General features: G+C 45.3%; 1 protein-coding gene, 1 long non-coding RNA gene and 3 other non-coding genes across 5 annotated transcripts; 3 read left to right on the top strand and 2 right to left on the bottom strand.

Annotated features, from left to right (window-relative positions):
• Positions 1 to 4436: 4436 nt before the first annotated feature.
• Positions 4437 to 19162, bottom strand: LOC136768484 (polyunsaturated fatty acid lipoxygenase ALOX15B). The gene is made up of 15 exons (XM_066722716.1): positions 18747 to 19162; positions 13144 to 13303; positions 12799 to 13006; positions 12507 to 12588; positions 11897 to 11986; positions 11638 to 11753; positions 10758 to 10930; positions 10496 to 10639; positions 9694 to 9897; positions 9482 to 9568; positions 9124 to 9293; positions 7272 to 7393; positions 6751 to 6851; positions 5287 to 5457; positions 4437 to 5089 (listed from the first exon to the last, which is right to left on the bottom strand). The coding sequence occupies exons 2-15, from the start codon at positions 13291 to 13293 to the stop codon at positions 4910 to 4912; spliced, it is 1998 nt and encodes a 665-aa protein (XP_066578813.1). The 5' UTR covers positions 13294 to 13303; positions 18747 to 19162; the 3' UTR covers positions 4437 to 4909.
• LOC136768485 (uncharacterized) lies at positions 18929 to 22523 on the top strand. Its single transcript, XR_010821981.1, has 3 exons — positions 18929 to 19034; positions 21638 to 21771; positions 22385 to 22523. It is a non-coding gene; the product is annotated as an uncharacterized LOC136768485 (long non-coding RNA).
• Positions 19985 to 20057, top strand: trnav-uac (transfer RNA valine (anticodon UAC)). Its single transcript has one exon. It is a non-coding gene; the product is annotated as a tRNA-Val (tRNA).
• trnaa-cgc (transfer RNA alanine (anticodon CGC)) lies at positions 20392 to 20463 on the bottom strand. Its single transcript has one exon. It is a non-coding gene; the product is annotated as a tRNA-Ala (tRNA).
• On the top strand, positions 20641 to 20722 carry trnas-uga (transfer RNA serine (anticodon UGA)). Its single transcript has one exon. It is a non-coding gene; the product is annotated as a tRNA-Ser (tRNA).
• Positions 22524 to 23718: the final 1195 nt, after the last annotated feature.

Below are 23718 nucleotides of genomic sequence, written 5' to 3'. Positions count from 1 at the left end.
AGTTATGTTTGTCCTATAGTTAATTATTGGGACACAAATTTTGTCTGTAAATACACAGTAATTACTTGTGTACTTATTGTGTAATAACATTGTAATTACACACACTTACAATGTTAGTAATTGTGTAATTATAAAGGCAGACGTGTAATAACAGCAGGTCAAGCCCACGGAACCCATGTTGCTCAGTCTTTGCCCCTCCAAACCCTACTGTGTCTTTGCTTGCCCATTCCATACAGTGCTCCTTCTCTTTTAGTTGGTTTGTTTTACTCGTAGACTTCCTCCTAGTGAATTACCCTTATTGTTATTGTGACCCTGCGTGTGCCCCTCTGTGAATAAACCCTGTCACTTTCCCATATGACGTCTGTCTCTTCCTGGCTGTGCAGCGTCCACGGGGTCTCTGGTTTCACGGCATGGATTACACAACGGCTCACTGTCTGACTGGTAAAGTTTATGACCCTACCAGTTGCATTGCCCTTTGTTACACGATGCCCATTTAAAGAGCATCCCATTTTAATATAAAGCACTTATTGTTAATGTCCAAGTCGTCATCTGAGCCCAGTGACTGAACTGAAAATCCGTTGTGTTGTTTGGGAGTAAGTATGGAGACACAGCTGAAACAAATGTGGGAATCTACCAAAATCCAGTGACGTTACAGGTAGGTGTGTTTGGCACTACAGTGTGAGAAACTCTCCTCTCCTTCTCTCTCGCTCTCTCCCCACCCATGCCACGATTGCCTGTCATTAGCAACGCTCCTCATCTTTCCCAGCATGCCCTTTGACCCGTGTGCTCTTTATACGCAGAGACAGAGTTGCCACACTGGATTGAAAACTACAGCCTCCACAACAACACCAGTCTGTGGCACTGGTCCAACATCTGCGCAGCAATGCAACTGATATTTAAGGTGTGTGTCCTGCATGGAAAGCTGGTATTCTCTGTCATATGGACAAATTGCAAAACAAACAAACAAATATCAATCCTTCAAAAATTAGAACAGAATCAATCAATCAACAAAACGTCTCGTGGCCAACAATGAGAAACGCAGGAGTCCGCAGTTGGGTTGTATACCTCTGCTATAGCTGATATTGCCATGGTTACTGTGAGGACGGTAGTAAGCCCTGTCTGTAAACATTAGCAGTTTTATCATTTTACAGCACATTTTCCTAAGCCTGCCCCACCCCTTAGCGCATACCAAGGAAGGACTATCATATGATGGTATATTTCCAACAGTACTTAAAGAAATTAGGGAAATTATTTATAGGCCGCTAACTCAAATGTTCCAAATGACACTTAGAACAGGGGATGTGCCAACTGACTGGAAGACAGCAAATGTCAAACCAATCCACAAGAAAGGGGACAAAACTGAGCCAGGAAATTACAGACCAATCAGTCTCACCTGCATCACCTGTAAAATGTTGGAGAAAATGATTAGATAGAAAATAGAGGAGCATCTTAATGAAAACCATATTCTTGGAAATCGTCAACATGAGGCAGATCATGTCTTACTAATTTATTGGAGTTTTTCAAACATGCAACTGTGCTGTGGATCATGTGAAAGCATATGATATGATATACTTAGATTTTCAAAAAGCTGTTGATAAGGTTCCACACCAAAGACTGATCCTCAAGTTGGAAGCTGTAGGCATTCAGGGTCATGTAAGTAGATGGATTATGAACTGGTTGATGTCTAGGAAACCGAGGGTGTCGATTAGAGGAGTCACTTCTAACTGGAGTGAGGTTGTTAGTGGAGTTCCACAGGGATCAGTACTAGGGCCTTTGCTTTTTCTAATCTATATGAATTATCTGGACTCTGGGATAGTTAGCAAACTTGTCAAATTTGCAGATGATACTAAAATAGGTGGCTCAGCAGATACAATCTCGGCAGCACAGGCTATTCAAAGGGACTTAGATAATATTCAGTTGTGGGCCGACACCTGGCAGATGAAATTCAATGTGGACAAGTGCAAGGTAATACATGCAGGTAACAAAAATGTCCACTATAATTACACTATGGAAGGAATAGAACTAGATGAAGTAACACATGAGAAAGACCTAGGAGTCTATGTGGACTCCTCACTTTCTCCCTCTGCTCCCTCTCCCTTAGTTCTTAACATTGACTTAACATCTTGTCTGCACTTATCAGCTTTTACAATCTAGGATGTAAGACATTATATATTGCTTAATGTATCTCCTATACACTTGTGTAAATTCTAAATTTGTAAAATGGATTATGCCTGAACTGCACTGTATTATTATTGTATAGTACTTTGTATTGCTCTGATATTTTTTAAGTCACCCTGGACAAGGGTGTCTGCTAATAAATAAATAAATAAATAAATAAATAAAAATGTGGGGAAGCAATAAAAAGGCAAACACAATGTTAGGGTATATTGTCAAAAGTGTAGAATTGAGAACAAGGGCAGTGATGTTCAGACTGTACAATCCACTAGTTAGAGCTCATCTGGATACTGTGGACAGTTCTGGGCTCCACACTTCAAGAAAGATATCGCTGCTCTAGAGGCAGTTCAGAGGAGAGCAACCAGACTTATTCCAGGTCTGAAGGGAAAGTCCTACTGAGAGACTGAGGAACTGAACCTTTTCACCCTGGAACAGGGCATGTATGTCAACTATGCCAGAGTACCACAGGGAGGGGATGATACCACTGGGCACAAGCTTAGTGGTTTGAGGTCAACACCAGTGCAGTGTCAAATTACACCAGAGATACTCATTCGCCTGTGATTAACCTGGTAGGAATGTAGTTTATTGCCTCGATGTATTAACATGGGTGATGTTGCAATCAGAGGTGTAATAATACAATTCACAATGATCCTAATCGTCTCTGGACCCGGTCGGGTTAAAAGGCTCAATTTCAAGAGGACAGTGGCCCCTGCTCTGCTACAAACACTCCTGTCCCACGACACTTCTACAGATTCATAAGGTTCCTACCCAGAGCTATGTTACATAACACTCCTCCCAAATGATTCTCGGTTGACTTTTAACTAACAGCTCATAAACGTCCATTTAAGGTGTATTTTGAATGCATACCAAAGTCATCCAGCAATTTTAACACATAAGCAGCTGACTCTGAGCCTGATCATGTAGATTAGTGACCAACATCTGCTCATTACTGTCCCACGTTCCCATTTCTACTTCCCTTCCTGGAAACTCCGCACCCCCACATCTCCCACAGGGAGCTGGAGAACTGTCTTCTGTCCTGAACCATGCCGAGTCTTATGCATCATTTGTTTTGGCCCATTATCTGAAACCACTGGCTCCAACTGCTTTGAGCGTCATGATGCTTGATCAGAGTGGCTTCCAGCCACTTGGGAGCAAGCCGCTTGCAGGGCCCGTGTGTTTGTTGATGTCCCTAAGTGTGTTGGGTGTTTCCCATGAAATTGCCCACGTTAGGCAACACTGGAGGTACAGCTCCTGATAAGCGCAGATCTTCATACCAAAGTTCAAAGCCACACCCAAAAAAGCCCAGCAGTAAAAGTTACGCAACTGTATCTCCGTCCACTTGATTCAAGCAATTACAGAGTTTCTCTGCACATAGGCCGAATCAGTCAGCTCATATAGGCTGTATCTTACAGGAACATAGTTCAGATTCATTGCTTACATGGTGATTGTATAGACGTTTCCTTATATAATCTTACAGAAACAGTAAAGCAACAAAAGAAGTAATAAAAAGTCAATGATATTTTCTCTATTGCAGTAACTGCCAGTAAACTGTCTCATCCATGTCCACTGTCTCAGCTTTTTCCCCGCAGCTGTTACTCTTATCAATAATCAGTCTGGAAAGAACTAATATGGGGACTTTTATGTATTTTATAATATCACAATAGCATCTCTCGCTATTATGTATTTATTGTTGTGTATTGATTGTTATCCGACCTGGCATTGTGTATTTATGTTGTGTTTTTCTGTGACCATTTTCACAAATACAAATTCCTAGTGTGTATTTATGTACCATTGCAATAAAATGATTCTAATCTAATTTCCAAATACCCCCCACACTCACTGACTTCACCAAAATCTGACGACTAGTCACTTTGTTTCAACATCTTAAGCGCTGTGCCGTTTGACCAGTAGGCATTACTGTACACACAAACACACACACACCCTTCTACGCCCCACTCTGAGGCACGCTGCAGAGATAGCGAGGGCAGTCCACGGATGCTCGTAAAAAGAGTGTCGAAATTCTCATGGACCTTCGACACATAACGTTGTCAGAAATTCCAGCTGTCACTGTGAGATATCACCTCTAAATATTGGGACAGGATTTGTTAGGATCGTCTGTGTCAAAAATATGAATAAATAATACATAAATACATAAATTCCATGACATCTAATTATTTAGGCCTACTTGTTTGTTTGTTTAAAAATATATAGTGTGTTGTAACTTCTTTGTTCCAGAAGATCTAGGGAAGAAATCAAACAAACAGGTTATATTTGTGTTTATTCCGATGCAAATCAACAACCCAGATGAATCACCTGTTTTCTACCAAGCATGAGAAACTGCCAGAAAAATACAGAATGACTAAAGATGTGACTGACTTTTGTATCACTTGCGTTAAATCTGCAAACTAACACTAACTAAAACTCACTGCACAAATGAGTGTCTGTTGAAACGTCCCGCTTGTCGTGTGAATGAATCAATAGACTCACAATTGACACAAATCAGATTAAAGCCAAAGAAATAAGAAAAGCAGTGGTGAATTTCACAACAGGGTTAAAAAGCCAGGCTTCCATCCAGCGTCTGTAATTCCAAATGACTCTTGTTCTCGGTCAATTCGCAGCCCCTTAAGATTTAAAATTGCAGTAAAAGGACAGCTTTGTTTTTCTAATGCGTTTCAGGTCCAAATTCGCAGCTGGTTTGTAGAAATACAGTGCCACATTGTTTCGGAGGACGACTTCAGATGGCCACGCTGTTCTCAATGAGCTCCGGGCTGAGGTAGAGGTAGGGCAGCTCCAGGCCCGAGTTCCTCTCTGTGATCTCAGCGCTCAGCGCCTTCAGCTCGGTCTGCAGTTCTCCTAGCAGCCTCTGGGGGGAGCCCTCGGTGAACAGGTACTTTGGGTATTGACCTAACGGGACCTGGGACAGGGGAGACGGAGGGGAGAGAGGACAGGGGGTTATAGCGAGATCAGCGGTTCAGCCACTAGAGACTGTGAGGTACAGAGCAGACACAATCAAACACACACACCCACACAGACTCACACACACACACATACAAACACACACAGACTCACAAACAGAAACACACACACACACACAGACACACGTGGACTCACGTAGCCAGGTGCTCGGTGGGACAGCAGGGTGAGGGTGGTGAGCACGGAGCAGGTGGCGTTGATGGGAGGCAGCCTGGAGAGCAGCTCGGCCTCGGTCACTGTGCCCTTGGCAGTGGGGGGTGGCTGGGGCATGGTGGGTGGGCTGTTTGGCATCCAGAGGTTAAATTCCAGCTGGGAGAGGGAGGGAGGGAGATAGAGAGAGAGAGAGAGATAAGGGTGGATAAAAAAAAATCTGCATTGAAATACACTGCGTTACTGAGACCACTATTGAACTACTGTAGTGCTGGACACACTAGTGAACACACTATTGCACTTGTGAACATAATACTGCACTATTGACCACAATACTGCACCAGTGAACACACTACCACATTATTGACCACACTACTGTACTAGTGAGCATAATACTGCATTATTGACCACACTACTGCACTATTGAAAACACTACTGCACTAGTGAACACAATACTGCATTATTGACCACACTACTGTACTATTGAAAATGTAATGGGACTACAGTTGGCCTCCGGTCACTAGGGGGGGCCCCAATTGCAGAACGTGTCTTGTCAGCAGTGGTACTGAGAGGAAAAGATCAGTGCATTTGACCAGTTGTTGACTGACTGAATGCAATCTGTGCTCATTCGCTCATTTCTGCTCTATTGTTATTGTTCAGGTAAGACCCCCCTGTTCAAATGATAATATGAATCCCCTCACAAGTTTAACATGTAAATAATGTTGTGGTTAATTAGCTAAGTAATCGATGGTTTGCCATATACAACGGAAGTTAGCGAAGTGAATGGGACCGGAGTTAACTAGCGTGTGTTATGGTAGGAGACCGTCATGTTCGAAATAGGGTTTATATGGTAGTTAAGAGATATTGAGTTTATAGAAGTTACTGGGATTAATCCTTCAGTACAGAGAGAAAGGAACAGCGTTGTTGTGAACTAAATTAGGCAATTAAGTTCGCTCGGCATTTAGCAGCTACTCTCTCACAGTGCGGCAAGCGTGCAGGGCAGTCAGGCAGATGTAACGTGATGGCCGCCATTCTGCCATACTGTGGCAGCTGCCATTCTGCCGTACTCGGGAGTGAGGAGTTTAGGCAGACCGAAATCGCTAATGACTGGGTGTGGATGGCTAGAACTTGAGGAAAGAAAGTAAAAGGCAACATATGGTAATAAAGAAGGAGAGACCACTGAAAGTTGATTTAATAAACAAGGTCAGCAGTGGTATTGAGAGGAAACAGATCAGTGCATTTGACCAGTTGTTGACTGACTGACTGCAATCTGTGCTCATTCGCTCATTTCTGCTCTATTGTTATTTTTCAGGAATTAAAGCCATTTGCTTGGAATATCACCTCCCAGTGTATTTATTTAATACCACCATACAGTCAGGGTGTAACAAAAACACTACTGCACTAGTGAACAGTGCTGCTGCCCGGTGACCCCCCCCACACACACACACACACCTGGGAGAAGTTGACAGCCGAATGGAGCGCCGAACAGCTGAAGATAACCATGGTAATGAACTTCGCCAGCTCCTTTCTGTTCTGGAACGACTGGGGCACACCTACACACGGAAAAAGGAATCAAGTAATTCTACATCATAGGCGAGCTATCGATACAGTGCCAATTCTGTGTGCTCAGTGGCAGTTATTCCAGGTCAGTAATTCCAGACACTGTTCTTGGTGAGTAATTCTAGGTCCTCTGAAGGAGGCCTTGTTATTGCATTATTCTTGTTGCCTTAATGCAAGATGGACGTCTGACCAGAACCGTAGCAAAGGCCTGTGTTTGAGTTTAATTATCTTATCAGGTACCACACCTGGCACCGCGATCATTTGGTGTTGGGCCAGTTGCGGTTTAATCAACGAGAGTGTTCACTGGAGATATATTACCCTCGTTTGGCCCCCAATGTGTCCTACTCTGCTTCTCAGACCCCCATTCTATGCACCACACATACATGTCCGACTTCTGCTGAGTGAGCTCTGACCTGACTCCGGCCGTCCCAGGAAGCCTTGCGTGAAGATCTCCAGTATCCAGGCCTGCAGCTCCGAGTCCTGCTGGACAGCCAGATCACTGAGGTAATAGACCTGCAGCAGCCCGGCCACGAACCTGCGCACGACCCAGAGGAGACGGGTTGACCTCCCATTATTCAAGGACAAGGTTTTTAAAAAGGCACACTGATTTTCTTTGGTGTCTAGAGAACAGCAGGGTGTCCAGCCCTGGTCCTGTGAGATACTGAGGAGCTGGACCGTTTAAGGATATACACTCACCTAAAGGATTATTAGGAACACCATACTAATACTGTGTTTGACCCCCTTTCGCCTTCAGAACTGCCTTAATTCTATGTGGCATTGATTCAACAAGGTGCTGAAAGCATTCTTTAGAAATGTTGGCCCATATTGATAGGATAGCATCTTGCAGTTGATGGAGATTTGTGGGATGCACATCCAGGGCACGAAGCTCCCGTTCCACCACATCCCAAAGATGCTCTATTGGGTTGAGATCTGGTGACTGTGGGGGCCAGTTTAGTACAGTGAACTCATTGTCATGTTCAAGAAACCAATTTGAAATGATTCGACCTTTGTGACATGGTGCATTATCCTGCTGGAAGTAGCCATCAGAGGATGGGTACATGGTGGTCATAAAGGGATGGACATGGTCAGAAACAATGCTCAGGTAGGCCGTGGCATTTAAACGATGCCCAATTGGCACTAAGGGGCCTAAAGTGTGCCAAGAAAACATCCCCCACACCATTACACCACCACCACCAGCCTGCACAGTGGTAACAAGGCATGATGGATCCATGTTCTCATTCTGTTTACGCCAAATTCTGACTCTACCATCTGAATGTCTCAACAGAAATCGAGACTCATCAGACCAGGCAACATTTTTCCAGTCTTCAACTGTCCAATTTTGGTGAGCTTGTGCAAATTGTAGCCTCTTTTTCCTATTTGTAGTGGAGATGAGTGGTACCCGGTGGGGTCTTCTGCTGTTGTAGCCCATCCGCCTCAAGGTTGTACGTGTTGTGGCTTCACAAATGCTTTGCTGCATACCTCGGTTGTAATGAGTGGTTATTTCAGTCAAAGTTGCTCTTCTATCAGCTTGAATCAGTCGGCCCATTCTCCTCTGACCTCTAGCATCAACAAGGCATTTTCGCCCACAGGACTGCCGCATACTGGATGTTTTTCCCTTTTCACACCATTCTTTGTAAACCCTAGAAATGGTTGTGCGTGAAAATCCCAGTAACTGAGCAGATTGTGAAATACTCAGACCGGCCCGTCTTGCACCAACAACCATGCCACGCTCAAAATTGCTTAAATCACCTTTCTTTCCCATTCAGACATTAAGTTTGGAGTTCAGGAGATTGTCTTGACCAGGACCACACCCCTAAATGCATTGAAGCAACTGCCATGTGATTGGTTGGTTAGATAATTGCATTAATGAGAAATTGAACAGGTGTTCCTAATAATCCTTTAGGTGAGTGTATAGGTGAGCACAAAGATATTAAAATACTGGACCCAAAGAATGAAAGACATCGACCACATCAAACCAGAGAAGCCTTTCCAGATCAGCAGGGACACAGGCACCCGGGGGACACAAATGGAAATTGGGCTTCAAAACGGAAAACAGGAGACATTTCTTCACACAGAGAGGCGTCACAATCTGAACAAACTCCCCAGCGATGTGGTAGAAGAGACAATTTGGGAACATTTAAAAACAGACTGGATAGTATCCTTGGAAAACGTAGTAATTAATGGACACCAAATGAATACAATGGGTCGAATGGCCTACTCTCATTTGTAAACTAACTCACTCACTCACTCTCTCTCTCTCTGTACCTGTGTATGGCGTTCCAGACTCTCAGCCCGTCCCGAGCAAAGTAGCACGTTGGCACAGTGTCCAGCCCTCGCTGCTGCACGTCCTCCGGCAGACAGAGGCTGCTGTAGTGCAGGCGCTCGGTGGCTCTGCGCAGCAACGCGGGCACCCCCTGCAGACCGCAGGCGATGGACTGAGACAGAGCAGCACAGCAATGTCAGGGAGATACAGTCAGATACGTACATCACAGTCAGACACAATAACTGGATCAGTTCAGCAAATATCAGGGTTGGATGAGACAAACCAGAAGACAGTGTGGCTCTCGGGGGCCAGGGGGTTGACCAGCATTGCTACAGACAGACCAGGACAGTGGTAGCTCACCCTGTCGAAGACACCCCCTGCTGACAGGAGAGAGGCCCGCGCCTGGATGTTGATCTGCAGAGTGGTGCTCACATGAGGCATCAACAGCTGCAGTAAACACACACAAACACACACAAATGACACACAGTGATCCCATTAACAGTCCAATCAGATCACAAGACAGACACCCATCTGTATTCAACAAACACAGCATATCTGGGCCCCTGGTGTACCTGGTGTAGGGGGTGCACTTCCGGCAGCTGCCTCAGGATGGCAGTGCAGTAAACCTCTCCCAGCAGGTGTGTGCGCAGGAAGTGGGAGACCAGCTGGTGGCACTGGAAGTCGGCGTTGCGCACCCACAGCTTGGCCAGCAGCCAATCGGGGACGGAGTCAGAGGGCACGAAGATGGGGTTCAGGGGCCCTGGTTGCTGCTGCAACTGAGGTGAGAGAGAGAGAGGGAGAAAGAAAGGGAGAAAGAAAGGGTGAATGGGGGAGAGAGAGACGAAGGGTGATGGGGAGGTATGGGAGGGAGGTTGGGAGAAAGGTGGAAAGGGTTTAGGGGGAGGGAGAGGGATAGGAAAACGGGTAGATCGAGCGGGAAGAATAGGGAAGGTGGGGGAAGATAGAGGGAGAACAGAAAGGTGGTGGAAGAGGAGAGGGGGAGTAAGGGGCAGAGAAAGGAAGGCCGTTATTAAGCCTCTATTATGTATCATAACACAAGGGTAAATATCCAGACCATGAACCAATGGCAGGCTACTACTCTGAGATAACAATCGAATGAAACAATTTCAGGCTGCTACTCCGAGATAACAGTCTAATTAAACAATCACAAGCTGCCATTTGACACAATACCTTCTCGGGGGTGGAAGACGTGTGAGTCAGAGGGCAAACCCTGAGGCACAATAAAATTGTATTTGTTTTATAGGCACTCTATTGGCAGTTTTATAGTTCAGCTTCAAAGATAGGCAGAGAGAAGACAGGAGAAAAAACACACACAGAAAACCACCAAGCTTCCTCCTGTCCCACTCTCTCTACCTGGATGGCGATGGGCTTGAGCTCCCCCTGCTGGCCGAGGTGCAGGAGACACAGCGGGGCGGCCAGGTAGTGCTGCTGCCCGTTGATGCAGTTGGCCGGGACCCCTTCCAGAACCTCATAGTCGGCCAGGAAAATAGTCCCGCACTAAGACAGACAAAGCAGTGAGACGAAAAGCGCACCAGACAACGCAGAACCAATGTCTACGATGACCGCTATTGCCGATTCCCTGGTCATTCGAGGGACAGGTGGCAGGCGGACACACCTCCATCTCCTGCTCCAACGAGGAGCCCTCGGGCAGGAAGGGGCGTAGCATCGCCGAGCTGACGGGCAGGTTGGGGGGCAGGTGGCGGCAGCGGGAGATGACGAGGGGGTTACAGCCGTTGAGGAACTGGACGCCAAAGAACGCGTCCTCCTGCCAGTGAGCCCGGACATAGCCTGAGAGAGAGAGAGAGAGAGAGAGAGAGAGAGAGAGGGAAAGAGCAAAAGAGACTTTTAAACACTTATTACAGAGTTAAAAGGAACACACATTCAAAAGAACTATACATAGTTCTACACATGTCCTGTGAAAGGAAGTGGGAGAGAAAGAGAGGGGGGGGAGGGAGTGAAAGAGGGGAAGAGAAAAAAAGGGAGTGAAGGAGAGAGAAATGGGGAGTGAAAGAGGAGAGGGTAAGAGAGAGGGAATGAAAGCGAGAGCGAGTGAAAGAGAGGGGGAGAGAGCAAGAGCTAGAGAGGAGTGAAAATTAAGGGTGGGGGGAGAGAGGGAGAGAAGATAAAGGGAGGAAAGAAGGACCAGTAACCCAGTATTTACCCAGTTATTGACAGTGTGTAGATGTTACAGTGTAATAGACAATGACACAGAGGGACAGTGTGTAGATGTGACAGTGAAACACAGGGACATAAGAACATAAGAAAGTTTTCAATCGAGAGGAGGCCATTCGACCCATCATGCTCATTTGGTGTCCATTAATAACTAAGTGATCCAAGGATCCTATCCAGTCTGTTTTTAAATGTTCCCAGATTATCAGCTTCTACCAAATCGCTGGGCAGTGTGTAGATGTGACAGGTGTATGGACACAGTGACAGAGGGACAGTGTGTAGACGTGACAGGTGTATGGACACAGTGACAGAGGGACAGTGCGTACAGGCCACAGTATTGTTCCTGTGATTGAGGCTGAACAGCTTCCCCAGCTCCTGGAGACTCCCCCACTGCCCGGTCTTCTCCCTGAAACCACTCACATACTGCACACTGACCCCCGACCTGAGAGAGAGAGGGAGAGAAGGAAATGGAGAGAGAGATTAGTACACCATATAGTAATATGTAGTGCAATATATGAACATCCTATTTAGGTTAGTGTTAGTTACATTGGTCCCATTACTAACAGACAGACAGACCGACCGTACCCCTGGCGAGTGTATCTGAGGTTGGGTCCCAGCAGCTCCACAGTGGCCATGTCAATGCAGTGAGGCAGGCCCTCGTGGAAAGTGCGCCACCTACAGCATACACACACACAGACACACACAGTTGAGTTCAGTCAGCCAGGATTTTGACAGATTTCTTGATCAGTGATGTCATCAACAAGTGCCGGAGACCCCACTGAGGGAGCTCTGTGTGTGTGGGGCGCAACCAGGCAACAGTCAACCCGGTGAACAAGGCATGCTGGGAAAATATCACCAAGATCATCCACTATGGTTCACATTCCTCATTTTAGGAGTTCAGTCCCAACGTGAACGAACACTGTATCAGTCTTACCTTCTGAAACACCAACAATCGAAGAATTACCAACTTAACACCAACTCAGCGAGCTTTCTGTGACTTAACGCAGCCAGTGTGTCAACGACGTCACTGACAAATAAGTGGAGTCCACTGAATGAACAACGAGACGGGGGGGAGGAGGAACAGACAGAAGTCGAGCTGATGACAGGGAGTATCCTGTCTGAGAGACACAGGCTGACTGACAACCGGCAGGAATCGCGTCACACAGACAGACAGACAGACTGACAGCAACTGTACCTGTACAGCTGCTGCTTGGCTTGGAGCTCTCTGGCTCTGTGGTCTTTGAGGATCTGCAGAGTCTCTGTGTTCACTGTCACAGCTGGGGACAGACAGACACACAGACAGACACGCGGTGAGAGGGAGGCCGTCTCAGTAGGGAGAAAAGGGCCGAGCTGCTGCAGATACATAACTGATACGCTGACTGATCGACATGCTAATTGACTGACCGACCGATACACTGACAGGCTGACTGGCACACCGACTGACCGCCCCACCCACTGCCCCTTCTCCTGCAGCCACTGCCCCTGACCTGCCCTTCTGCGCAGCTCCACAGCGCCGTCTGCCGTCCGGATCCACTTGTGGCAAGGGAAATGCCACTCCTCCCCAGCAGGGGTCTCCACAGCCACCTCCTCGCAGTGCCAGTCCAGGTCCGGGAAGCCAGGGTGGCCCTCTTTGCGCAGGCGCACCAGGACCACGGGGCCCAGCGGACCGGGCATCTTCAGGGTGGTCACACAACTCTAAACACAACACAGCCGAGAGACAGACAGACAACACTGTAAAGACCCCAGCAGATTGATCATTTATGTATTTAATTGGCCACTTATTTAGTTGTAATCGTGGAATATCCTGCACACTGCAGTCTGTTTAGGCTCACCGATCCACTGCGCAGACTCCGTTCGTCTTTGCCGAGGACGAATTCCTCACTGACGCACCCCTCGGCCCCGATCAGCATCACCCCCACTGTGCAGAATGAGCCGGCATTGGGGGTGGCCGAGGTGGTGACGGTCACCTTGTACTCCGCCATAATAAATAACCTAGGAGATACAAAAAGTACATCCACCATGTATTGATCAAATGAGGAATGGAACTGGGAGAAGTAACACATGAGAAAGACCTACGAGTCTATGTGGACTCCTCACTTTCTCCATCCAAACAATGTGGGGAAGCAATAAAAAAGGCAAACAGTGTTAGGGTATATTGTCAAAAGTGTAGAATTGAGAGCAAGGGCAGTGATGTTCAGACTGTACAATGCACTAGTTAGAGCTCATCTGGATACTGTGGACAGTTCTGGGCTCCACACTTCAAGAAAGATATCGCTGCTCTAGAGGCAGTTCAGAGGAGAGCAACCAGACTTATTCCAGGTCTGAAGGGAATGTCCTACTGAGAGACTGAGGACCTGAACCTTTTCACCCTGGAACAGAGGAGACTACGTGGGGACTTGATCCAAGTCTTCAAAATCATGAAAGGCATCAAACACATCAAACCAGAGGAGCTTTTCCAGATCAGCAGGGACACACGCACCCGGGGACACAAATGGAAATTGGGCTTCAAGGCATTCAAGACAGAAAACAGGAGACACTTCTTCACACAGAGAGTCATCACAATCTGGAACAAACTCCCCAGCGATGTGGCTGAAGAGACAATTTGGGAACATTTAAAAATGGACTGGATAGGATCCTTGGATCACTTAGATATTAATGGACACCAAACGAGCACGATGGGGCGAATGGCCTCCTCTCGTTTGTAAACTTTCTTATGTTCTTAAGTTATTTTTTATTTAACCTATTGTATTGATTTGCACTGGATTTAATGTTTCATAAGGGTCCAGGGATTAAATGTTACACTCAGAACTTTTTGTTCAGACATGAATAAACTGCATTTAAATTTTTGGGAGGTCATAACACTTTGTTGTGTGAGTTTGTGTATCTTTGGGGAAAAGGACAATCCCCTCATTGTGTCGTCCCGCTGTTTATATGATTGCAAATGAGCCAGAGAGCACCGCGCGCTGATAGAGCTGATTTCCATACGACCGCCGGCAGGGAAATCCAAAACTGTGCTGTTTGCAAATGAGCGCCAAAGGTCAGCACTCGATTTGATGTAAAGAGCACTTTCTTGATTATTATTATTATTATACCATTTTAAGCTACAATAGAGACTGCAGAAATGTGATGCCAGATGAACAAAGTAAACAAATACAGTAAGTCACCCAAACACAGCTCTGCTCACACACCTACACACACACACACACCCACCCACACACCCACACTGCATGGGACAGACACACATTCACTCCTTGCTAATGCAAATCCACTGCTGTATTTTTAATTTCTGTCTCTCACACAAATCTAACATGTAAATCAATCAGGGGAGAGAAAAGCAGCCGTGTGGACTATAGCACAGGGCCCAGACTGAAGCTGGAGCTGTGTGGACTATAGTACAGGGCCCGGACTGTAGCTGTGTGGACTATAGTACAGGGTCCGGACTGGAGCTGTGTGGACTATAGCATAGGGCCCGGACTGGAGCTGTGTGGACTATAGTACAGGGCCCGGACTGTAGCTGTGTGGACTATAGTACAGGGCCCAGACTGAAGCTGGAGCTGTGTGGACTATAGCATAGGGTCCGGACTGCAGCTGTGTGGACTATAGTACAGGGTCCGGACTGCAGCTGTGTGGACTATAGTACAGGGCCCGGACTGGAGCTGTGCGGACTATAGTACAGGGCCCGGACTGTAGCTGTGTGGACTATAGTACAGGGTCCGGACTGGAGCTGTGTGGAATATAGTACAGGGCCCGGACTGCAGCTGTGTGGACTATAGTACAGGGCCCGGACTGCAGCTGTGTGGACTATAGTACAGGGTCCGGACTACAGCTGTGTGGACTATAGCACAGGGCCCGGACTGAAGCCGGAGCTGTGTGGACTATAGTACAGGGCCCGGACTGGAGCTGTGTGGACTATAGCATAGGGCCCGGACTGGAGCTGTGTGGAGTATAGTACAGGGTCCGGACTGTAGCTGTGTGGACTATAGCATAGGGCCCGGACTGGAGCTGTGTGGACTATAGTACAGGGCCCGGACTGGAGCTGTGTGGACTATAGTATAGGGCCCGGACTGGAGCTGTGTGGACTACAGTACAGGGTCTGGACTGGAGCTGTGTGGACTATAGTACAGGGCCCGGACTGGAGCTGTGTGGACTATAGTACAGGGCCCGGACTGAATCCAGAGCTGTGTATACTATAGTACAGGGCCCGGACTGGAGCTGTGTGGAGTATAGTACAGGGTCCGGACTGGAGCTGTGTGGACTATAGTACAGGGCCCGGACTGAATCCAGAGCTGTGTATACTATAGTACAGGGTCCGGACTGGAGCTGTGTGGACTATAGTACAGGGCCCGGACTGGAGCTGTGTGGACTATAGTACAGGGTCCGGACTGCAGCTGTGTGGACTATAGTACAGGGCCCGGACTGGAGCTGTGTGCAGTATAGCATAGGGCCTGGACTGGAGCTGTGTGGACTATAGCATAGGGCCCGGACTGGAGCTGTGTGGACTATAGCACAGGGCCCGGACTGGAGCTGTGTGGACTATAGCATAGGGCCCGGACTGGAGCTGTGTGGACTATAGTACAGGGCCCGGACTGCAGCTGTGTGGACTATAGTACAGGGCCCAGACTGAAGCTGTGTGGACTATAGCACAGGGCCCGGACTGGAGCTGTGTGGACTATAGCATAGGGCCCGGACTGGAGCCGTGTGGACTATAGTACAGGGTCCGGACTGGAGCTGTGTGGACTATAGCATAGGGCCCGGACTGGAGCTGTGTGGACTATAGCACAGGGCCCGGACTGGAGCTGTGTGGACTATAGTACAGGGTCCGGACTGGAGCTGTGTGGACTATAGCATAGGGCCCGGACTGGAGCCGGCGCTGTGTGAACTATAGCACAGGGCACTGTAAGATATTATTTGTTAGAATGTATTTTTCTATGGGAAATTCTATACCATCTGGTTTGGTAGAGGAAACAGACCTCCTCCCTTTCACCTGGTACCCCCGGTAGCCCTGGTAACCCTATCTTTATGACCAGAGACCAAAAGGGACCTGTCCTCTGATTGGCTCCTAGCCAAATTCAAAATGACCCCCACTTCTAAATTACTTTAGCATAAGGCACCCAAGTCATGGTGGTGGCAAAATGCTATTGGTTGGAAGGAAACCTTATAAAAGGGAAAACAAAGAGAATTTGAGTTCTCTTAAATTCTTCATCCTGCAACGAGACACAAGAGAGAGCTGGAGAGGAGAGACAGAGAGAGACACACCGCTTCCTGCCTGACCAGACTGGCCTATAAGCTGTACTGTGAGGAGAAAGAAGAAAATGGGTATTATCTTTTTCTTACTGTAATCCAGCAGAAGCTTAATATTTCTTATTTTCAGTAATATAATTGAATGATATTAGTTTCCTATTTTTGTCAAAATAAATTATTATTGCACATCTGTGTCTTGTCCCTCTAAAAAGAATCTTAAAAGAGAAACCAATTGACCTATGAGTTTTCAGTTCAACTATTTATTTAGATTGACTGAAAAACCAAGCAATTCCAAATTCTCTTACAGCCCGGACTGAAGCTGAGTGGAATATAGTACAGGGCCCGGACTGAAGCCGGAGCTGTGTGGACTATAGTACAGGGCCCGGACTGAAGCCGGAGCTGTGTGGACTATAGCACAGGGCCCGGACTGGAGCTGTGTGGACTATAGCACAGGGCCCGGACTGGAGCTGTGTGGACTATAGTACAGGGCCCGGACTGAAGCCGGAGCTGTGTGGACTATAGTACAGGGCCCGGACTGAAGCCGGAGCTGTGTGGACTATAGTACAGGGCCCGGACTGGAGCTGAGTGGACTATAGTACAGGGCCCGGACTGGAGCTAGCACAGTGTGGACTATAGCACAGGGACCGGACTGGTATAGTAGTAGCCCTGCTGTTAATTTCTGTTCTGGCAGTGTTGTGTGAGGTTGCAGTTTCTGACGAAGAAGAGGTGAGAAAACTGTAGCACCAGACCAACACCCAGACGTTAATGTTCTCTGATTGTTGCACAATAACTGTCTGCACGTATCATTGGTCAATCTCTGGCACGAGACTCGTCATGGGCGACTATGCTTCTGCAGGCAGCTACACAGTACTTATTTATTTTATTTTTATTTTTTGCTGCAAATTGCGGTTGCCTCAGCATCAGTTTTGTGTCCTGTGCTCAGCCTACTGCAATGCTGCTAGGGTGTCATTAGTTAGAAGCTGATGTCAGCAGTGTTACTATCAGTATTAGTATATTAGTATTTCCTCCTTATCCTCACACCATAAAACTACCACATCCATTACTTTGCAATTAAAGACACTCAAGCCGAAGACAATACATTCTGTCCTGGAGTGAAGTTTATCTTCATACCGCAATGATCCATGGGTGCAATGGTATGTCAACTGAGTGACAATGTATACCTAGTTATAGACTTATAATGAAATGAAAGACATGCTTATTCGGATATCGGTATCGCCTACATGAGTCGCTAATACACTCGCACTATCAGGATCGATACAGCCGCTGCTGCTACGTGCGATAATATCTCGCTGCGCGGTTTGCAGAGACACCAAAGCGCCCAGTGTCGAGCTGCACAGAAACAAATCAGATATTGGACGTATCTGCAGTTGCAAGAATAGACATCTGCCATAGTGTACAATACTGGTCTGTGCGAGTTTGGCACTGTACGGTCAAAATATGTCGGTGCTACCAAGTTTGAGGCCCTAATATCCCCCCCCCCCCACACACACACACACACGTTGCTTTTTTTTAATTCCCTGATATTAGGTGGGGGGGGGAGCTTGCTTTCTCGGGGTCCCAAAGCAACCGCCCATTCTGCTTATAGTTGACACCAGCCCTGTTAAGATACCAAACTGTTGCTGTCAGACCGAACCAACTACATTAAATATAAATGCATACATTAAAAATGCAAATGGATACCTATATATATATGTGTGTGTGTGTGTGTGTGTGTGTGTGTGTGTGTGTGTGTGTATGTATATATACACATAAGTAAGCAAATAGTATGCAGTCATATATATATATATATATATATATATATATATATATATATATATATATATATATAACAAAATCTTAATCTTAAATACATTTTGGTGGGTATGTATGTTTGTATGCACATACATGTTAGTCTGTGACAAAAACACGACCTTATCCAAAATTAAAAAAAAACGTGCTGTGGACGAGTCGTTCCGTGGGGTAACAGCATCAACCCAGACCCACTCCGCACCGGGTTCACCATACCTACCTGTACTACAACTGCACAACAACTGGGTTGTGAGGACGGGTTGCTTCTCCAACTGCTTTTATAGTATTATCATAACAACAACTGCAACACACACACGCAATACTCCTCTCTGGGCGTATCACGTTGCGTAGCTCTCAGCCGAGCTGTAATTCTGCAGGGTCTTACCTGTATCAGCCGGCGTCAGGAGTGTTGGGGAGAGACAGAGACGCAGACAGAGACGCGGCTGCTGGCAGGACACACACCCTGTGTCTTTGTGTGCGTGGGGTTATTTCCTGTTCGATTCTCGAGAAGGGGAACTGAAATCGCTTGTGCAGCCCAGAAGCTTTTACAGCAAAAAAGTTGATGAAGGAAAGATAGGGAGGAAAAGAGACGCGGGCATGGCGAGAAAGCCGCAGCTGCGCATCCGCTGTCCTGCAGACGAGGTTCTAGAACGCGCCGATGGAACGTTGGCAGGTTCGCTTCCGCAGCGTCAGTGCAGAAAGCAAGTGCAATTATATTCGTCTGCATGCACGTATACTGTTTTATTTCAGTTTTAGCTTGCAAGTATTTGTCCCTCGACACATTAGCTAGTGGTCCGCTTGGTTGCGATGCTGCCGCTTGGTTTAACTCGACGAGCTGTTTCGCGCCTCTTAAAGGTCACTGCTGATTTAAACACATTTAGTCAAATAAGTACAGATCGTTGGCAGCCATCCCGCGATAAAATCACATAGCTGACCATGTTTCCGTGTTTATATTTAAATTCGGAGGCACTGTGTGTTTGTAGAATTTAATCAGATAGCTCCTCCGTGCATTCAGTGTGCATGTCATAGTATATGTGCGCACTTTTTAGTGTTTTATTTGTGTGTGCATTCCATATATCGAGTGTGTTTATTAAATTGGACTTACATTGACGTTTAACGTTGTTAAACATGATCAAGATTTGTAACTCGATGGGCATTTTTGTTTTCCCAATTGGCGTTTTCTATTCAAAGTACCTTAGTATACTAAATGTGTCCCTATGTGTGCTAGAAGTGGAAGATTACAAAAATAATCTTAATCATTTTAAATTACATGTGCACATAAACGTCTTGATAGAATACACAAATTTAAATGATGTGTTATAATACGTTTTAAAATACAAAAATAGTGTATTACAGGACCTACACACCCCCAAAACATGAACACAGTAAACGTATTGGTGATGCAGTTCAGCCATGTCATAATAACGTGTTGATCTGTTGTGGTATTTCCAGTGCTTTGACCCGTTTGACCAATAAATTAATGAGAGCCTTGAAATTACCAGTTACAGTGGCGTGTGCGTGTGCGTGTGCGTGTGTCACAACATATAGAAAGTCATTATTGGACTTTCACACGTGTAAAATCACACCTTTGTTACCGGAAGTGGCCACTCGTTCGTATAGCCCGGTTCCATAGTGTAGCGGTTATCACGTCTGCTTTACACGCAGAAGGTCCTGGGTTCGAGCCCCAGTGGAACCAGTCTTTTTATGTAAATTAGTTATGAAATATTGAAGCACCTGATTCCTTACTGATTCGTTTCTCCTGGCCGCTCTTTACATGTATTTCTCTAAATAAATTCGGCTACCGAACACAGACGATAAAAAAAGCGGTATATATTTACATTTCCATTCAAAAATAATTATATATGTATTTTCATGAATATGTTTGGTGTTTCATTTGTGTATTTTTAATGAACGCCAACGAAAACAAATAATTAAAATTACTGCAATTACAGGTATGTATTATTAATGCTTTTGTGATGATTTTCTTTTCGTCTTTTAATTTTAGAAATATTTCTAAAATGATTTAAAAGTGGAGATGCCGGGGATTGAACCCGGGGCCTCATACATGCGAAGCATGCGCTCTACCACTGAGCTACATCCCCACGTGTAGGATACACCCTGCGACGCCTCTATAAAGCAGATACTGAAATGACCGGCCGCCATTTTGGCTCTAGTTCTTTAGATGAAATCGTGTTTTGGTTTGCGATGACGTAGTTGCCACTCCCACCGCACACGGCCCTGTTCCTGCCCGTAAGCGCGTCCGCGGCCGCTGCCCCCGCGCTGCGATGGCCGAGTGGTTAAGGCGTTGGACTTGAAATCCAATGGGGTCTCCCCGCGCAGGTTCGAGCCCTGCTCGCAGCGGCGGCCGCCCTTTTAAACATCGGCACACGTACTTCCACCATTAAATAAAGGTTTTTTATGAGAGATTTGAGGAGGGAAAGGTCGGCATCTTCCCCAATCAAAATTATGTTATAGTCATGTTTTAGAGTTTCTGTTTCTTGCATGGCGACTACCGGACAGCAGACAGACGAGCTCCATCTAGCAGAACTCAGGACACGTTTATGCAAATACTTAGTCAAAATTAAAACGGTTTATTTAGTAGTACATATACTGGACATCATAAGTATAATATAAGTATACACATTTGATTTGGAAAGCAAAACGGGTATATGAGTGACATGAAATGTTACGTGTACCTTGGACATTTTAGACCAGGGGTTCCCAATGTCTGGTGACGGAGGGCCCATTTACAGAGGAAGCATGGGATGAGGGGGCCACAGAAGAAAATTAACCAGCGATGAAAACGAATATGTCTGAAATCATATTTTATTTCCTATACATTTCTGTTATGGCATATTTATGAATTTTAATTGTTGTTTAATTATTTTCCCCCAAATTACATGTGCAATTTGTAACAGAAAATTGTTCAGAATGTGTAATAATATAGTAAAGGTTTATAAAAGAGGGGGTTGAAGGTTGGCTTTGGGGGCCCGTATGCAAAGGAACCCCTGTTTTAGACGTTTTATTAAACCACTGTTCTATGCTACTGAAACAGGGGCGTAGTTTGTGTGGGGGATGGGGGGGATGTAACCCCCAATATTCAAATCTTGCAATTACAACCCCACCAATATTTGTATCATGATCACATGAAAAATATGTAGAATTTATTTATTTTGTAGCAATATTTTTGTTCCTAATTGAATGTGAGTTTGTCATAATAAATCAGACAAAAATACTTAATTGCACAAATTGGTAACACCCAATTTTCCTCCACAGAGCTGAGCGCTTTGACTGCAGGTTGGCGAGCACAGGTAGCAGCTCTGAAAATGAACAGAAGCGCTGCCCAGCAGACTATTTTAAATTGCTGGTCAAAGACAGACAGCTAAAAGACAAAAATATGTACGGAGAAGGTATGATAATATTGTGTAATTTGACTAATGTCACTCCACATATATTGTATCTAGCTAGCTAGCTAATTCATTGCACTTCAGCAACAACTACCAATAAAATAAGCTGTTGTTAATTTTTTTAATAGTTCCTGCAATTATCAACAATTCAAGTGACTCACTTATTAAGACAGCAACTCGCTGCCACCTAGTGATGGTTTAATTTCATATTTAACGTATACTTTTTATTTTTAAATCATTTCACAGCTATGATGTTAGAATTTAATAAAGTTATGCAGTCTGTTAGCTTTGAACGTTTTTATATCAGATTCAATGTGAATATATCAGCACGGTAGAACAGTCAGAAGAGGGAGAGGAGAAACAGTTGATCAGGTAAAGTTTATGTTATTCAAACAATAAGTTTATACTGAGGAAAACAGTATAGAAAAGTCATTTTTATTTGTATCATAATTTTCACAACATTTCAAAAGCACCTTTACATACAGTGAGGCCATCATTTAATGTCTTAACATATTTTAAAGACTCCAGTAAACAGCTTTATAGTAAGTCAAGTTCATATTAAAGTTGTCAACAGAAACACCCATTTTTTGTTGTTTTTCTGGCTTGTCTGTATCAGTGAGTAACAGGGGGAAGACAGCAGACAGGCAGCCATTTCAGATGAGCAGGTAAGAAAATAGGGAGAGGTACAGAAATATTGAAAAATGTTTGATAATACGCAGTATACATCTTTAAGATATTTTTTCATTATCGAGGTTTATATGGTCAAATAAAAAATAGTATAAACAAAAATGTGTAATAAATAGCCAAATATATATATTGAGATCTGGTGACTGTGGGGGCCAGTTTAGTACAGTGAACTCATTGTCATGTTCAAGAAACCAATTTGAAATGATTCGACCTTTGTGACATGGTGCATTATCCTGCTGGAAGTAGCCATCAGAGGATGGGTACATGGTGGTCATAAAGGGATGGACATGGTCAGAAACAATGCTCAGGTAGGCCGTGGCATTTAAACGATGCCCAATTGGCACTAAGGGGCCTAAAGTGTGCCAAGAAAACATCCCCCACACCATTACACCACCACCACCAGCCTGCACAGTGGTAACAAGGCATGATGGATCCATGTTCTCATTCTGTTTACGCCAAATTCTGACTCTACCATCTGAATGTCTCAACAGAAATCGAGACTCATCAGACCAGGCAACATTTTTCCAGTCTTCAACTGTCCAATTTTGGTGAGCTTGTGCAAATTGTAGCCTCTTTTTCCTATTTGTAGTGGAGATGAGTGGTACCCAGTGGGGTCGTCTGCTGTTGTAGCCCATCTGCCTCAAGGTTGTATGTGTTGTGGCTTCACAAATGCTTTGCTGCATACCTCGGTTGTAACGAGTGGTTATTTCAGTCAAAGTTGCTCTTCTATCAGCTTGAATCAGTCAGCCCATTCTCCTCTGACCTCTAGCATCAACAAGGCATTTTCAAAATTGCTTAAATCACCTTTCTTTCCCATTCAGACATTCAGTTTGGAGTTCAGGAGATTGTCTTGACCAGGACCACACCCCTAAATGCATTGAAGCAACTGCCATGTGATTGGTTGGTTAGATAATTGCATTAATGAGAAATTGAACAGGTGTTCCTAATAATCCTTAAGGTGAGTGTATATATATATATATATTTGGCTATTTATTACACATTTTTATTACACTGAAATATATATATATTTGCTGTTTTAGTTGTCTTAGTGGATTTGTTCTTATATCAGATCCAAGGTGAATGTAGCAGGAGATTAGACCAATCAAAAGAAGGAGAACATATGATCATGCACAGAGGTAGATAATAAGTAACACTAATAAGTATTAGAATAAGCAAAAGTATTGCAAAAGTCCAAATACTTTTTACATTTCATAAAGCTGAAGTTGACAGGACTCAAGACATTGTGAAATCGGTTTCAACTCC

Source organism: Amia ocellicauda, chromosome 14, assembly GCF_036373705.1.
Source record: "Amia ocellicauda isolate fAmiCal2 chromosome 14, fAmiCal2.hap1, whole genome shotgun sequence".
NCBI classification, from domain to species: domain Eukaryota; kingdom Metazoa; phylum Chordata; class Actinopteri; order Amiiformes; family Amiidae; genus Amia; species Amia ocellicauda.
The sequence above is the reverse complement of the archived record's forward strand: the minus strand, read 5'-3'. Positions and strand labels throughout refer to the sequence as shown.